At 41.1% G+C, this 17,888-nt stretch overlaps 1 protein-coding gene across 4 annotated transcripts in view; it reads right to left on the minus strand.

The window, feature by feature from the left end:
- Positions 1–17,888, minus strand: part of myo16 (myosin XVI) — a 236,115-nt gene that overhangs the window by 21,719 nt on the left and 196,508 nt on the right. For all 4 annotated transcript variants that reach the window (XR_004564741.1, XM_034185981.1, XM_034185980.1 and 1 more), the window contains exons 31-32: positions 9,583–9,965; positions 8,206–9,462 (exon numbers count right to left, since the gene is read on the minus strand). Coding sequence is in view for 3 of the 4 variants with exons in the window: in XM_034185981.1 (XP_034041872.1) it covers positions 8,206–9,462; positions 9,583–9,965 (1,640 nt within the window). In the remaining variant the exon portion in view is untranslated. The remainder of the gene's footprint in view (positions 1–8,205; positions 9,463–9,582; positions 9,966–17,888) is intronic.

Genomic DNA, 17,888 nt, shown 5'->3' on the forward strand with positions numbered 1-17,888 from the left:
CTTTTCATGCCATAGAATGTCACATTTCACAGGTCCTGAAACAACAAGATCTGTTGTATCAATGAATCCATTTGAAGTTAACAGCTGTTTTGCACTTTTGCATCAGGCTGCTGACACTTAAAAGAAGTGAAGTCTGCAATTTCAAATTGAGCATACTGTGTTCGGAGCAACGTTTGTTCCTCTAATCCTCCCAGGTGTTATGGCCTATTCCCGTCATCTATGTATGTGAATGAAGGTTGACCGCAGCATTCCCTTTAAAGTTTTGTTTTGACAAAGGTCAAGGGAATTGGGAGCCAAAGGTCAAAAGATTGATATTTTTTCATTTTGATGTCCACCATAATTTGCGCATATACATACAAGCCCTGGCAAAAATTATGGAATCACCGGCCTTGGAGGATGTTCATTCAGTTGTTTAATTTTGTAGAAAAAAAGCAGATCACAGACATGACACAAAACTAAAGTCATTTCAAATGGCAACTTTCTGGCTTTAAGAAATACTATAAGAAATCAAGACAAAAAGATTGTGGCAGTCAGTAACAGTTACTTTTTTAGACCAAGCAGAGGAAAAAAAAATAGGGAATCACTCAATTCTGAGGAATAAATTATGGAATCATGAAAAACAAAAGAACGCTCCAACACATCACTAGTATTTTGCTGCACCACCTCTGGCTTTTATAACAGCTTGCAGTCTCTGAGGCATGGACTTAATGAGTGACAAACAGTACTCTTCATCAATCTGGCTCCAACTTTCTCTGATTGCTGTTGCCAGATCAGCTTTGCAGGTTGGAGCCTTGTCATGGACCATTTTCTTCAACTTCCACCTAAGATTTTCAATTGGATTAAGATCCGGACTATTTGCAGGCCATGACATTGACCCTATGTGTCTTTTTGCAAGGAATGTTTTCACAGTTTTTGCTCTATGGCAAGATGCATTATCATCTTGAAAAATGATTTCATCATCCCCAAATATCCTTTCAATTGATGGGATAAGAAAAGTGTCCAAAATATCAACGTAAACTTGTGCATTTATTGATGATGTAATGACAGCCATCTCCCCAGTGCCTTTACATGACATGCAGCCCCATATCATCAATGACTGTGGAAATTTACATGTTCTCTTCAGGCAGTCATCTTTATAAATCTCATTGGAACGGGACCAAACAAAAGTTCCAGCATCATCACCTTGCCCAATGCAGAGTCGAGATTCATCACTGAATATGACTTTCATCCAGTCATCCACAGTCCACGATTGCTTTTCCTTAGCCCATAGTAACCTTGTTTTTTTTTTTGTTTAGGTGTTAATGATGGCTTTTGTTTAGCTTTTCTGTATGTAAATCCCATTTCCTTTAGGGGGTTTCTTACAGTTCGGTCACAGACGTTGACTGCAGTTTCCTCCCATTCGTTCCTCATTTGTTTTGTTGTGCATTTTCGATTTTTGAGACATATTGCTTTAAGTTTTCTGTCTTGACACTTTGATGTCTTCCTTGGTCTACCGGTATGTTTGCCTTTAACAACCTTCCCATGTTGTTTGTATTTGGTCCAGAGTTTAGACACAGTTGTTGTGAACAACCAACATCTTTTGCAACATTGCGTGATGATTTACCCTCTTTTAAGAGTTTGATCATCCTCTCTTTTGTTTCAATTGACATCTCTCGTGTTGGAGCCATGATTCATGTCAGTCCACTTGGTGCAACAGCTCTCCAAGGTGTGATCACTCCTTTTTAACTGCAGACTAACGAGCAGATCTGATTTGATGCAGGTGTTAGTTTTGGGGATGAAAATTTACAGGGTGATTCCATAATTTATTCCTCAGAATTGAGTGAGTCCATATTTTTTTTCCCTCTGCTTGGTCTAAAAAAGTAACTGTTACTGACTGCCACAATTATTTTTCCTGATTTCTTATAGTGTTTCTTAAAGCCAGAAAGTTGCCATTTGAAATGACTTTAGTTTTGTGTCATGTCTGTGATCTGCTTTTTTTTCTACAAAATTAAACAACTGAATGAACATCCTCCGAGGCCGGTGATTCCATAATTATTGCCAGGGGTTGTAGATGGGATCTGGATTAACCTAGGCAACATTTAACAACATCAAATTTAACAAAGATCAATCATTGGGGGTCAAGGTAAGTGGCGTCAGACGACAAAATATGGTTTTCACTCTGATTTCAATATTTAAGATGCAAGATTCGCATTAAAGTGGCAGGGACACGGAGGTGGATTCTGGAATTGCCCAAGCATGGCCAAATGTGACAAAGGTCAATCATTGGGGTCAAGGTTATGATATCAAGTTTTTATATTTATTTATGTTATTTATTTATGTTTCAGAACAGAATCATTATTTTAAAATAATGATAACTGGTTAATACTGTTATTTTCTTTTGCTCTTGAAAAGGTTTCTGTTTAAAATGACCCAGTGAGGTTTACTTCCTGTTGTTCACTTATTTTTTGGTTGTTGATGGTGGGACAAAGCGTGTCATGCTGAGAAATGCAACAGGAGCAGACAAACATCGAGGGACTTTTTTAGAAACCTTGAATTTATTGGCATTATTATGCTTTTTTAAAATTTTGGAATATTTATGGAATATATTTTTGTCAGATTAAGACTTTATATTTACTCTGTGTGTTTAATGGTTTAAATACGCAATACAGTAAGTTTATTTCAGATGACCAGCGCCGGCCTTCTTTCGCTTAAAAGGCTTCATTTTACTCAGTGTCCCGCTTGGCTGCTTCTGTTGCTTGCTACAGCACACTGTATTGTCTTCTTCTCTGTTTATCGTGGGAGCGTTACAGTGCCACACACAGGTCTGGCAAATCCAGTGTTTTCAGGGTCCCACAGCTGATTTGCAATGTTATTAACCAGTTTGGGAATGATATTTTTATGTTCTAACCAGTTCAGGAACATCAATTTTGGAGTGGAACCCAAAACCGGAAATGTTAAATTACCGTTTCTGTTCAGAATTAACCAGTTGTGAGAAAATTTGGGCTCAAAGCCCTGGTTTTAACAGACAACATAATCCCGATCATAACATAAAGTTAAAAACATTTATTTCAAACATGGTCCTTGGTAGTAAAACATAACAAACCGCAAAACAGCAGATCAAAACAACAGATAAAATGTGACAAAATTCATCATCTGCTACTCTGTACCATAAACCACTGGAGGTGGGTTCCAGAATTACTCAGTAAAGTCAAAGTCACCAATAGTCAATCATTAGAGTCAAGGTCATTGGAGTCAGAGTTCAAAATTTAAGTTGTTGTTATTATTATTATTATTATTATTAGAAGGGGGGTTTACAGAGTTGCCCAGCAAGGGCAAATTTACTAAAGGTCAATCGCTGGGGTCAAGGTCATGTCTGCCTGTTTGTCTGTTAATTTGCTCCTTCCAGGCCTTTTTGCTCATTTCTACCACACTTGGTATGTCAATAAAGGTTGACCCCAAAATTGCCTTGAGAGAACTAATTTGGTCAAAGGTCAAGCAATTTGATTTTCAACCTGATTTACACCAAATATGATTCACATTTGGGTGGATTCCAGAACTGCCCTGGTGAGGCCAACCAGAGTTTAGTCATTTAGGTGAAGGTCAAGGTCACTGGGGACAAATCTCAGCTTGCTGTCACCTTTACTGTCTTCATACCTATGGATACTACCCCTAGTTTTTCCAGAGCTGAAGCCCTGAATGTTGGTGTTAACGTTGGACGACAAAAAGGTCATCTTGTACCATCCCTGAAGGCAGCAGCGCATGGGATTAAACAGTGTTCTTTATCAGAAAGGTGACTCCATATGACCTGCAGCTCCTTCTGGGGGCTCACGCAGTGTCGCGTGTGCACAGTGAGCAAGTGTGATAGTGTGTGCTAATACCTGTGTACATGTTGTGAATGGGAACTCATCAGCTGCTGTTCCACACAGAGAATGTGCCCCTGCTGCCAGCCGTCATCGTCACAAGGCGCCTAAATATAAATTCACCACCCTGGATGTGGGTCCTGAGGGTGTGTGTGTGTGTCTGTGTGTGTGCGTGAGGTAGAAAAGGCCAGGTATAAAGGGGTCGATTCCGATTGGTAAGATGTACGGAATGACGGACGTTTGGATCTTCATCAAATGTTTGCTATAACGCATTTTGCATTTGTGCTTGAAGATGAGTTACTACAGACGTCCTGCCTGCCAAAGACCACCTGCCGCCAGCCCAGTCTGGCTCATTCCTGTGGGTTTCCTATTCCCTCAGGAAGATCTAGAGGAGGAGGAGAAAGAGGAGCCAGAGGCAGCTGCTCTTCACAGCGATGTCTGGGATACCAGCTGTAACCCCTGGTCACTCCACCAGCGTCACATATCACACTCAGCCATTTAACAACTGAGCGGGATCGGAAGTAGGTCATCCTGTTAAGCCTACTGGCACCCCTTAACGCTCTGATATAAGAGCGCCCGCATTGCTTTGCCCATCCGAAATAACAGCACAGTTACAAACCCCAATGCCACATTCCCCTGCCGTGCACAGTTCCCATGAAGCCAGTGTGTTTCCTGCAAAGCACGCTGTGCTGCTGGATTCTTACGCAAAATGTCACAAGATACAGGTGTGTCAGCAAGTGCACTTGTGCTCATACCTGTTCTTATATGGCGTTCAACCTCTTACCCCTTGACCTTGTCCCCATTTAGTAGCATAACTGGCAGGTCGTTGATGTCACGCGTCTTATGTAAGATGACTGATGACGGGCATGAACAAAAACTAGTTTTGGTTGTTTAGAATGCTGCCAAATAGTTTCAAACATGAGTCATAGATCATACAGTGCATTCGGAAAGCGTTCACAGAGCTTTACTTTTTCCACATTTTGTTATGTTACAGTCTTATTCCAGAATGAATGAAATTCATTTTTTTCACAATATTCTACACACAATACCCCATAATGACAATGTGAAAAATGCTGGGTTTTGTTTTTAGATTTTTACAAATTTAGTAAAAATATAAAAACTAAGCATTTAATTTTTTCCACAAAATGTGAAAAAAGTGAAGCACTGTGAATACTTTCCAGATGCACTGTATGTACTGATATGCCTGGACTGGACAATAATACAGCATTTGCAGACATTTCTTTATTGTTAAACCAGGGCAACCACAAACACACTGCAATGAAACAGAGATGCTGTGATAAAAATGTTGTTGGATAAAACATTCACGACCATCTGTGCATGATGGGACTGCAACAGGAACTGAAAATGAATAAATTACACTCTGTCCTTTAGTGGATCTCATGCATACGACCAAAATTGTACATTTTGTGACATTTCTCAATGTTTACAAAATGTTTCCACATAAGAACCTTATAATAGTAACCAATGTCATAACAGTAAGTAAAGATTCTAATTGTGTTTAACGTTACATTGTTGCAAATTTTCTACTTCTCAAGATGAACCATTTCGGTAACGCCAACCAATTTGCTACCTTTCAAAAGTTTGGAAATAGAACAACATATCGATTTCTTCATTTAATATAAAGATGATTTACCACCCTCTGCTAGAATGGAGTTAGTCCAGAATGTAATTAGCAACGTTAGCTAATATCTGGTATGCCTGTGCATTTTGGCTCAAGGATGAATGGCGCCAAAACGGAATGCTGATAGAACTAATATTTTTGGAGAAACTACAAACGGCAAATGTCAGCTGTCCCCAGTCACACACTCACAGAGCTTCTTGTTTTTTCTGCATTCTGCTGCAAGCAGGTGCTTTTAATTTTTACACATGCACAAATGGAGATGGTGGTGGAAGACATCAAACGCAATACTCTTTTCACTAATGGTAATGTCAGCTTTTTTTTCAGGTATCTTGTCCACAGACACACAGACACAGACGCCAGTGAAAAGAATTACCCTGCTACTGCCACATTGCTGGGGTCAACCTTCATTCACATGCCAAGGTTGGTGGAATTCGGCCATTGCACTTGGGAGGAGTGAGGAAATAAACAGGTCAACACTGCTCAAATGTTCTGTTTAGAATTTGCACACTTCACTATATGGAACGGAGATAATCCGCAAAGTGGAAGGAAGCATGACATGAAATAACTATTAACTTTGAATATATTCATTGATGCAACAGACTGCAACAGGTGCATTCCTTTCTGAAAACTGTGTCAATGTCCAACTACTTGTTGACTTGACTTGAGCCTCCACGGTACTGTTTGTGTCTCTGCCTTCATGGAACTGAGTCAGCATGGCTTAAATCAGCCTGGCCAGTACAAATCCAGAGGACTATGGGGTCAGTGCTCATCTTCGGATACTGTAGCCTGAAGTATGAGAGTCTACAACTCCCCCTGGATAGAATGCCAAACCTTCACAGAAGTGTAGGTGAAATACCCCTCTGGTTTCCAAATGATACTCTATTCAAATTTAACCAAAACTGTTCCCTCTGTATAATGTAAGGAAATGTTAAGGGACTCCCCAGTGACATCCTGGGGAAAACCCAACAACATAAACAAATAAGGCTGCTGATGGTGCAGCTAGAAGACTGAAACGGTGCCCATTTGATCACACAACAACACTACGCAGTGTGGTAGTACCCAAACAAAATGTTAATTAGGTACTTTGCCTGATATTTGTCACTTTTACGTGGAGAAAAAGAAGGATCCCTGGAGAGAATGGTGACATTTTTTTATGTATTTGATGTCTATTTCCTCAATAAAGGGACAAATGTCAAGAAATTGGGACATTTTATCCTGTGCTTTCAAACTTTTGAGCATCGACTGAAGTCAAAAACATGATGCAACTCAAGAATGAGTGGATGGTGAACCTCTAATCCGAAAATGCTTCCAGTGCATTATATGTTCCATAAACACACATGTCCTACGTTTGCAAAGGTTAACCTTTGCATCAGTGTTGCACAGCCTGTATGTGCCCTGAATGCAGTGCGCTGACCTTCACACATCAACAACTAGCCCACACTTACAGTGCATCTTAATGTTATATGGGTTACACAAGGTTCATTAGCTAGCATGATGTAAGGCAGGTGCAGCAGCCAATGGGCATCGCACCAAAGACCGTAACACACTAACTGACTGCCACACGTGGACCAAAGAGGGTAGCTAACTACAAAATCAAAATGAATAAAACAGAATTTTCAAATGAGTCGGGTAAATAGACAAAATCTATGAAACATGTTTCCTTCTGATGCAGGTACTCAAACAGTTTTACAATGATGCCTCACATTCTCCCTTTCAAATACTATATCTGGCAATGCAAACCCTTGAGAGACGTATGGCCTCTGAAAATTGCGGGAATGTATAAAAATAATGGTCAATGAGATATTTTTGTTTAACCTCTTGAATTAAATGCAGAGCAGACAGTGCAGTGGGTTAGGAGTTGGGCTCCCAATATGTAGTCCTGGGCTCAATTCCAGGTCACACTGTCTGTCCTAATTCTTAGACCAGATGTATCATCTACACTGTGCTGGTACATGAGCTGTAAGTGGGTCTCATAGCCCAGTGGTGCTCTCACTGAGCTACCTAACCCAGTGCTAAGAACAAAAAAGAATACCCACAACAAATATCAGTAATAACTATCAATCAATCAATCAACTTTTTTCTTATATAGCGCCAAATCACAACAAACAGTTGCCCCAAGGCGCTCCACATTGCAAGGCAAGGCCATACAATAATTATGAAAAAAAAACAAAAAAAAAACTAGTCAAACAAAAACAATCATGCTTTTCCAGTGGGTGGGTCCACAATATTCTACACACAATACCCCATAATGACAATTTCTACCACACTTGGTAAATAATAAACTACACTACCCAATGAAAAACACTGTATGCCAACCAAGCCAAAGTAATGGCTGTTTTATTGGGTTATTTGGGGCATACCTCTGCAACAGACCAATTCGTCCCATCTTATAACATTAAAAATGATTAGAAATTTTACATATCAGACTGTTTTGTCTCAATCTGACCCCCAAAGTTTGGGTATATATTCGACGCTACATGAAACCCATTCACCACATTTCATGGAAATACACTCACTAATGTCTGCGTAAGAGAGGTTATAATGCAGATTTAAGGGATCGTGACAACTCAGAAAATACTTGGCAATAAGATAAATTCATTATTGGTTTTGTTCTATCCAAGAGAATCACTGTGCAGATACCAAATAAAGATTTTGGAGGCAAGTAGAAAAAGGGTAACAGCAAAGTTTGTGTGTATTTGCACATGAGATGATGTGTAGACAGACCTCCGTCTCTCATTTTCCGCCCGGATGAGGACTTCCTCAGCAGGCTTCGTCCAGAGCTGAACAGAGTGTTAAGCTCATCCAGGGGGCTGGTCAGCGCTCTGCTGTTGGCTGGGTTAAACAGTAGGGGAGAAGATGAACACGAGTGAGCTCTCCGAGGTTCGGGACGGGACATCTTCACTGGGGAGTACGGCGGTGGCTTTCCAAGTGGGTCTCCACCCGGCCTTTGTGATGATGGCGTTTTAGTGGATTCCGTACTCCCTATAATGGATGCTGCTCGGGTTAGAGCTGGGAAACCTGCCTCAGGTGGGAAAGGGAAGTGGGAAGGGGGTCTGTAAGGGGGAGGTGGGGCATTAGGGGGAGGAGGAGGTGGTGGTGGGGTGAGTGGAGGTGTCGACTTCTTCTCTGGCATCAAGACAGTGAGGCTTGGGGAGGAATCAGCCCTCTGGCGAGCAAACTGTGGGGACAGAGGGCTGTCTGGTCCAGTAGCATAGTTCAGGTTTGTCTCAAAAACAGGCAGCTTCTTTACCTCCAACGGAGTGAGAGGTGACTCATCAGAAGCTGGTGAGCAGGTGACAGGGGAGGGCGGAAAAACCAGAAGGGGAGGGCGGTGTGGGAGCAAGTTGGGGAAAGGGGCGGGGATATCACAGCTACCGTCTTTTCCTTGCTGAGGTTTTGTGGCCCCGGTGGTGGACATGCTCTGTGCGTGTGGGACGTCACTGGCAGGGACCGCTGCTGCTTTCACCCGTTTAGTTTCTCCACTTGGAGAAGGAGATGTCCCTAGTCCCAAAAGAGCCAAGCCAAGAGCCTCCAGCTTGGCTGCCTTGGCAGCTACCGTAGGAGGAGCTCCACCATCGTCAGGAAGGACGTACTTCATCTCCTCGTAGACAGCTTCTGAGTCAAGCAGGTCGGGACTTTCAGGAGGCTCTTGGAGGCTCTGTGCTCGGGGTTGAGAACCCACCATCTCTATGTAGACATCCTCCTCATCTTGGCACTGGAACAGGCTCAGTGCCACCCCTGGTGATGCATCTAAAGAGGCTGCTTTCTGCATCAGAGCACCGTGTCCTCCCAGCCCCGCAGCCCGGGACAGCAGAGCCAGCTTTACATCAGCAGGGCGCAGTTGGTGGAGGTGTGGAGCTGCAGCATTGATTTCCTCATAAGAGCCTGTCAGCTTAGTGTTGGGACTGCGTTTAGGTTTGGGGGGTGGCACCTTCCTCATGGTTGTGTAGTCATCACTGTATGGACGGGGTTTGGAGAAGCCTGAAGAAATAATAAATGCAGAAGACTGTCAATACTGAGTCCAAAGAACACACAGTTGTATTGAATTACCATCAGCGAGAGCCAATATGCAGCTTCTAACATCCAGTAGCGGTTATGTACCTGCAGGGTCTGTTGGGGACAGCTGGGATTTTGGAGGGCTTCCAGCCGGGGAACCACATCCCTCTGGTGTGGGGCTCTCTTTGACTCCCATCACCAACCCGGCACTAACGACTTCATAAGATGCACTGAGACGAGTGTTGGGATCCCTCTTTGGTTTGGGAGGAGGCTGCTTCCGAGGAGAAGCGAGGCTTCCCCCACCGGCCCAGTCATCTGTGGTATGGGCTGACTGTTGCAGGGTGGGTTTGATGGATTGACTGGCTGTAGAATGGACCATGATGTCCATGGCGAGAGGGGTGGGAACTGAGCTAGAGCGAAAGTGGCGAATAACTCGACCACTCCCGTTGACAGATCCCTCAGGGACTTTCCCGATTTTCTCCACAACCCTAAAGATGAATAAATGAACAATGACAAAAATAATATTTTAAACGGAGTCTACAAACCCCATTATTCACAAATGTAAGTTGTGCTTGTCTAGAAAAATTGCTGTCCTTTCATCTGTCCTTATGTTCCCTCTGTATGGCAAAACCTTCCACATCCTAAAACACAAGAACCGTAAAACTCTCAAAATCAAAACTTTTAAACATTAATACTGAGGGGTCGAAGCTCTGTGTGCAAAAAAAAACCCCAAAACAAAACACACACACAGGGGCGTCGGACTGGGGGGTAAAGGGTACTATGTACCCAGGGCCCAGAGCATGGGAGGGGGTCCACAAAAAACTGGCATTAAATACATTTTTGTGTTGCATTTTATTAATGTTCATACAATTCATGTTGTAAAAGAATATAATTAGAATGAATGTATAAATGTTGCGAAACATAATTCTGCTCTAATAATAATATTGAAAGATCTCTGAGGACCCTTCCACCCCTGCACAGTTGTGCAATGGTTTAGTCCAGGCGCACAGGTGGCACGCTGCTCGCCCCCCCAACACACACATCCCAAATGGGATCTGACAGAAAGAGGAGGTTTTTAGGCTGAAATAAGACATGTCTTTACTTAAAAAAAAAAAAAAAAAAAATCTAAGTCCGGATTTCAAAAAAGAAGAGAAAAAAGAAAACTAAATGAGGGAAAACAGCTGCTAACCAAATTCTTTGAGAAGAGAGGTGAGCTCAAAAACCATCTTAACGTGCACGCAGGAAACTTGCTAATATCAGCACTGAGAACATATAAACGTCACAGTTTAACAGGGAAAGACACGATAAACCCACGCCGGTTTTGGTGGCAAAATAACTAAACAAGCAGCCACAGCTCTGCTCAATTCCCCCCACAGACACACAGTCCACGTGGCAGGGAGAGAGGGAGAGAGGGGGACACAGAGCACGTGGCTGCTGCTGTGACGACACACAGGACAGGACAGGAGCAGGACAGGAGCAGGACAGGAGCAGGACAGGAGCAGGACAGGAGCAGGACAGGAGCAGGACAGCTTACTTCTGCTGCAAGAAAATCAAATGTCTTGACCCAGTCTCCCCTGACTTTCCACTGGTTGTTAGCGTATTTATGGCAAATTAATTACACAAATACTAAAAATAACTGCATGCATTTAGCGCTGTCCCTTTCATTATACATATATGCACAGATTTGGAAAAGTCTGTTTTGTTGCTGTCCAGTTGCACACACAGTTGCACACTCACCTGCCTACAAAAACACATGCACACACACAAATTGGTTAAACTTTTTTCCAATAAAAAAATGTATTATCATAATGTAATATTAACATTATGAACCCCATGGCCTTTAGGTTCAGACAAAGCAGGAGGTACTGGTCCAGGTTCTGGTCCCTCATCTTGTCAAATCAAATTTATTAATTTATATAGCGCCATTTCGCAATGAGATTGCCTCAAGGTGCTTCACACAGCATAATAAAAACAGAGAAAATCAAATTCAAAATTTAAAAACACAATAAAAAGACAAAACCATAAAAGAACACAAGCAACGAGGATGTTAGTGAAGGTGAGCATATGGAGCCACTTTACAAGCAAATGATTTAACTAAAATGTAATTGAATTTTAGTAACCTTTACAACATTTTTTCCTGTTTTGTGTATTTGTTTATTTTTTGTTTGTTTTGTTTTGTTTTGTTTTTTTAGCTAATATTAGGATTACCTAATAAATGGTGTGTCTTTGTAGTCCCACGAACCGAGGGACAGATAGAAGATGACTATCCAAACTATATAGTATTACAGAAAATTACAAAGTATACAGAAAAGGAATAGGGCTGTTATGGTATGAATCTCGAGAGTATATAATATGAATTAACCTTTTTCCTTATTTTATAACAAACACAAATATACTGCATTGATTTATTCAGTCTAATATTGTTAAGAATAACAGGAATTACCTTCTTTTTTCAAATACAGGGTTATAAAATATGTCATTTTTATTATGACATTATTTTATATTACTTCATAAGACAGTACAGTACTCCCTTAATCTACATGTTGTAGGTTAAGGGAGTAATATTCTGAAAGTCTGTTTGTTATTAATATGGACTGAGTTTACTGAATGACATTGACTATAAGATGGGTAATCTGTTCTTTAATGTTTTGTTTGTAGAATATTGTATTATGTATTTTTTTTTTCTTCACAAAGAGAATTACACACTGTTAAGCGATGAATTACACTTTTATTTAATTACTTATTTTGGAAAATTGTGTTAAATTAGATATTTTGCTGTGACTGTAGATTTTATATCCCAAACCCTAATTTGTAGTCAAGTTAGCATTGGTGTATATCTTTGTTAAAATGCACAGGGATGCACCAAATTGCAGCATTTTTCTTGAAAATGCTGCAATTTGGTCCCCCAGACCCCCCCCCCAACTTAATATTAGCCCCCAACTTTAAAAAGTGTTCTGACTCCCAGGTGTGATTAAGGTATACATGATTTAGACCTGGTTTGACTATGCATTAGAAATTTGGTGTTTCCGTTAATAAAAAACAACATAACAGTGTGTGTGTGTGGGGGGGGGAGCTCAATATGGCTAGTACCTAGGGCCCAGAATTTGGTGCTAAATTTTAGGTTTCAAGTATGAAATGCACCAGAAGCCCTGAAATGCTCACATCGCCCACAAGATGATGACAAAAGCTGCTCAAATGTGCCTATGTTCAAAGAAGAAACCAAAAACTTTATTCTCGAAACAGGATTTTGACTTTATTCTTTACGTTTTTACTTTATTCTCAGATTATAAAACTTTATAAAAGTAAAAATCCTCCACCATTTTTTTTATGAGGTCCTAATACTCCTTCACACCAGTGTGATCATTTTCACATCCAACTAATGTCTGATTCCCATTAAGGACCCATATAGGATATTATAGAATGTTGGGAGTCAATATACAGTATACACTTTCCAGCCACAGTATAATACTGATATCCATTTTCCAGCACATACAAATGGAATTGTGAATTTTAATATTCATCAATAATAATTCATCATAATGTTCAAATTCCCAGCATGCAGCTGAATGTTGAACTCTGTTCTTCTCTCTTCACTACAACACAATCAGAAAACACTATCAGGCCGCTCACTCTGCAGCCTTTACTGCACCAAAACACTCAAATAACGTCACTTTGAAGAAAATGTAGATATTAATTGTTCTCTATGAAGGCAGCTTGTTTATCCAAAGACTACGGCATTTCAAATGTCAACAATAAACTGAAGCAAATGGAAGTCTGCAGGGTAGAAAACCGATGCCACTATAACTTAATAGCACATATTAGGCTAAAACATGCACGTATGGTCCGATATTAATGAGATCATACGTGCATTCAGTCCTGACACAAATATGATCTAACGAGGCCAATTGCAGGAGGAAGAGCAATCATCAATGGATTATGCGTGCAGTCTAATCTTGTTGCAGCAATTTGATAGCGGCAGTTTAATATCTTCGTCGCTAATCTGAGTGAGCCATCTGTTGGTTCTGAGAGTGCAGGCGGGGGATGGACGAGCGTGCAGGCGGGGGACGGACGAGCGTGCAGGCGGGGGACGGACGAGCGTGCGTGTAGTTGAAAGCATTTTAAATACCTGCAGAGAAATTAGGTGCATCGTGTGTTGCTTCAGTGAATGTGTGCATGTTTGTGAGCGCATGTAAGTGTGGTATGTTTTTTGTATGCCTGTTAATCCTAAATCATTTTAAAATATAACCACAGTAATTCCTCTTCTGCTCCGCCTGACGTCCCGGCAGCGGATGCTTCGTGCACAAGGACACTTTGGAGGACAGAAAATTGCACAGTATTTACATTAATGTGCAAAAGCTTATAAAATGTAACAATTATTTGGCATTTGTCAATTTATGCATCAAATAATAACTGAATACATTATAAAAAAGTCATACACTGAAGTAGGATTGGATCTATACTCAACAAAAATATAAATGCAACACTTTTGGTTTTGCTCCCATTTTGTATGAGATGAACTCAAAGATCTAAAACGTTTTCCACATACACAATATCACCATTTCCCTCAAATATTGTTCACAAACCAGTCTAAATCTGTGATAGTGAGCACTTCTCCTTTGCTGAGAAAATCCATCCCACCTCACAGGTGTGCCATACCAAGATGCTGATTAGACACCATGATTAGTGCACAGGTGTGCCTTAGACTGTCCACAATAAAAGGCCACTCTGAAAGGTGCAGTTTTATCACACAGCACAATGCCACAAATGTTGCAAGATTTGAGGGAGCGTGCAATTGGCATGCTGACAGCAGGAATGTCAACCAGAGCTGTTGCTCGTGTATTGAATGTTCATTTCTCTACCATAAGCCGCCTCCAAAGGCGTTTCAGAGAATTTGGCACTACATCCAACCAGCCTCACAACCGCAGACCACGTGTAACCACACCAGCCCAGGACCTCCACATCCAGCATGTTCACCTCCAAGATCGTCTGAGACCAGCCACTCGGACAGCTGCTGAAACAATCGGTTTGCATAACCAAAGAATTTCTGTACAAACTGTCAGAAACCATCTCAGGGAAGCTCATCTGCATGCTCGTCGTCCTCATCGGGGTCTCGACCTGACTCCAGTTCGTCGTCGTAACCGACTTGAGTGGGCAAATGCTCACATTCGCTGGCGTTTGGCACGTTGGAGAGGTGTTCTCTTCAATTCTATGCGAAGGAGATGTGTTGCACTGCATGAGGCAAATGATGGTCACATCAGATACTGACTGGTATCCCCCCCCAGTAAAACAAAACTGCACCTTTCAGAGTGGCCTTTTATTGTGGGCAGTCTAAGGCACACCTGTGCACTAATCATGGTGTCTAATCAGCATCTTGATATGGCACACCTGTGAGGTGGGATGGATTATCTCAGCAAAGGAGAAGTGCTCACTATCACAGATTTAGACTGGTTTGTGAACAATATTTGAGGGAAATGGTGATATTGTGTATGTGGAAAAAGTTTTAGATCTTTGCGTTCATCTCATACAAAATGGAAGCAAAACCAAAAGTGTTGCGTTTATATTTTTGTTGAGTGACATTGACCACACAAAATATGGAATATCTTGGGTTCATGCCATTTTTCATACTTTTAGGTTTTACAGGTTGGGATTAATTTTATTGATTGTACTATTTATTACAGACATTATGGTTATGGGGCAGTAGCACAGTGGCTTAGTGGTTAGCACTGCTGCTTCACAGCCAGAAGGTCATGGGATCGCTTCCCACCTGGTTCTTTCTGTGTGGAGTTTGCATGTTCTCCTTGTTTTGGCGTGGGTTCTGTCCGGGTGCTCCAGCTTCCAAAATGTGCAGGTTAGGTGAACTGGAAACTTTCAAATGACCACAGGTGTGAATGATTCTCGTATATAATATATAGAATCATTCACACCTATAGTGTCTTGTCCAGGGTGTACCCTGCCTCTCGCCCTATGACTGCTGAGATAGGCTCCAGCACCAACCGTGACCCCTAATTGGAGTAAGTGTGTATAGAAAATGAACAAATGATAAGAACTTGAATTTGACTGCAATGATATACATTACAAGCCAAAGGTTTGGGTACATGTTCCCATTCAGTTGAATAGGAAAGTGTGATAGTGGGAACCAGGTGGGAAGCGATCCCACAACCTTCTTGCCTCTTGAATTATAGTGTAAATATAAGGTTCTCTGCCCCCCCTTTTTAATTTGCATTTTACATACCAACTCAACTTTTTTTCTGATTTTGGGTTGTATATGTTAGCATCATTAGCACCGTGTGAGCACTCATTACCAGGAATCTTGATGACAAAAGCTCCACATTTAGTGCTATGGTCACTGAACCTATATGCCGGCTATTTAAATACCGGCACCCAAGCCATTGGTTATGAAAACCACCAACCAGTCCACAAAAAAAAAGCTTTAATCAAAAACCCAAAGCAGCATTAGCCTGTTAGCTATAGTTTTGCTTGTTTGGGAACTCTTGGTGAGGGGGTGCGGGTTTGGGATTCTGTTGTCTCACACAGGTTATGCTGGTCTTGCGTACATGTCATACACAGACTATGGTAAGCAGAAAGCATTTCCATAATGCTTGTCCATCTGATGCATATATGCAAAGCAGTTTATCATGATGGTGATTGTGACAAAGAAAAGCCTAAACACGCACCTAATTAAGTGGGTAAATACAACCTCTTTGCATCCTACACTGTGCTTTGTGTTCAGATTACACACTGTGTTAATTCCAAACTCGAGTTGTACACGCCATAAATGCGCTATGCAATTTAGACATTACGGTACAGATCATCAAGATAGGGCCCTTCGTGTTTTGTGCAAGGCCATTTTGAGATTTTTAAGATACAGTCACTGGTGAAATGGTTCAAGTGCATTTCAGCAAAAAGAGTTGTGTCAGGATATTTATAAAAGCACTGCATTAAAAAAATACAAACCACACGTAGCTTCCACTCAGGAGAGATCCTGCTCACACATATAGCAAAAGAATAATTCTAATATAATAGACAAGCTGGCCACCAGCTTTGAAAACATGTAATAAGGTTTGACAAAAAAAGGTCATGACATTGCACTGAAGAAGATATAAGATGTATGAGCAATATGGCTGCGAAGGCACAAATATATGAAGCTGAGACGCACAGAGACGGTGGGACGGACCCGCCTGTGAGGGCCGGGGGACATGTTAGGGTGCGATGCACTTATTGGACTGAGAAAAAAAAATGCAGATGCTCATTTCATGCGTGACGCGGTGGTGCGGTTATTAGAACCATTCAGGGGTTCAAACTTGACCTGGGGGCTTTCTGTGCGTGGACATCATATACACTGTCCTTTTGTCTGCGAGTTCTGGCTCCACACTCAGCCGTCCTCCCACAGCCCACAGACGCGGAGGTTAATTGGTGACATGAAACTGCCCGCAGGTATGAACGTGAGCGTGATCGTCTGTCTGTCTGCCTGAGGGTTACGTGGGGGACGGAGCAGGTAGAGGCACAGAATCAAAATGTGGACGTGCCCCACATTTTGAAGCACGTCCAAAATCTGCAGCTGGAATGCTACAGATTTTCTCCTGTTTTGTTCAGGAGAAAATCTTCAGCAATTATTTTCCCATTTACATATTGGAATGATAAAGTTAAAGAGATAGTTTGATATTAATGCATTATCACTAAACTTGTCTAAATCTAAAATAATGTTATTTGGGAATTGGAATTCCCAAATAATATTATTAACATCATTACTGAATTTGTATACAAATTCAGTGAAATATACAAGGGGTAATCAGAGAGCGTGTCAAAGAAAATAAGTTCTTAGGTGTTATTATTGATGAAAGAATTAATTGGAAAGCTCATATTCAACATATTCAAAAGAAAGTGTCAAAAAGTATTGCAGTACTAAATAAGGTAAGGCATGTTCTTGATTGCAAAGCACTTCATACTCTCTGTTGTTCATTGGTTGCTTCCTACTTGGCTCACTGTGCTGAAGTTTGGGGCAACAATTATAAAACTACATTGCAATCATTATTCATTCTTCAAAAAAGAGCATTAAGAACAATTCACAATGTAGGTTATCGAGATCACACCAATTCATTGTTTATTAAATCTAAAATATTAAAACTTCACCACATGATTACATTTAAGACTGTGCAATTAATGTATAAAGTGAAAAATAAGCAACTGCCCATCAGAATTCAAGAATTTTTCAAGGAGAGAGAGAGAAAATATAATTTAAGGGGCTTGTATCATTTTAAAATTGCTGGCGTTCGGATGACCAGGAAAGACTTTTGTGTTTCTAATTGTGGCCCTAAAATATGGAATAATCTGGCGAAGGAACTCAAGCGATGTCCAAATGTCAATCAGTTTAAACGCCAATATAAGGAACTGATGTTTTCTCAATATGTGAA

The sequence above is a fragment of the Thalassophryne amazonica genome, chromosome 14 (assembly GCF_902500255.1).
Source record: "Thalassophryne amazonica chromosome 14, fThaAma1.1, whole genome shotgun sequence".
NCBI lineage: Eukaryota > Metazoa > Chordata > Actinopteri > Batrachoidiformes > Batrachoididae > Thalassophryne > Thalassophryne amazonica.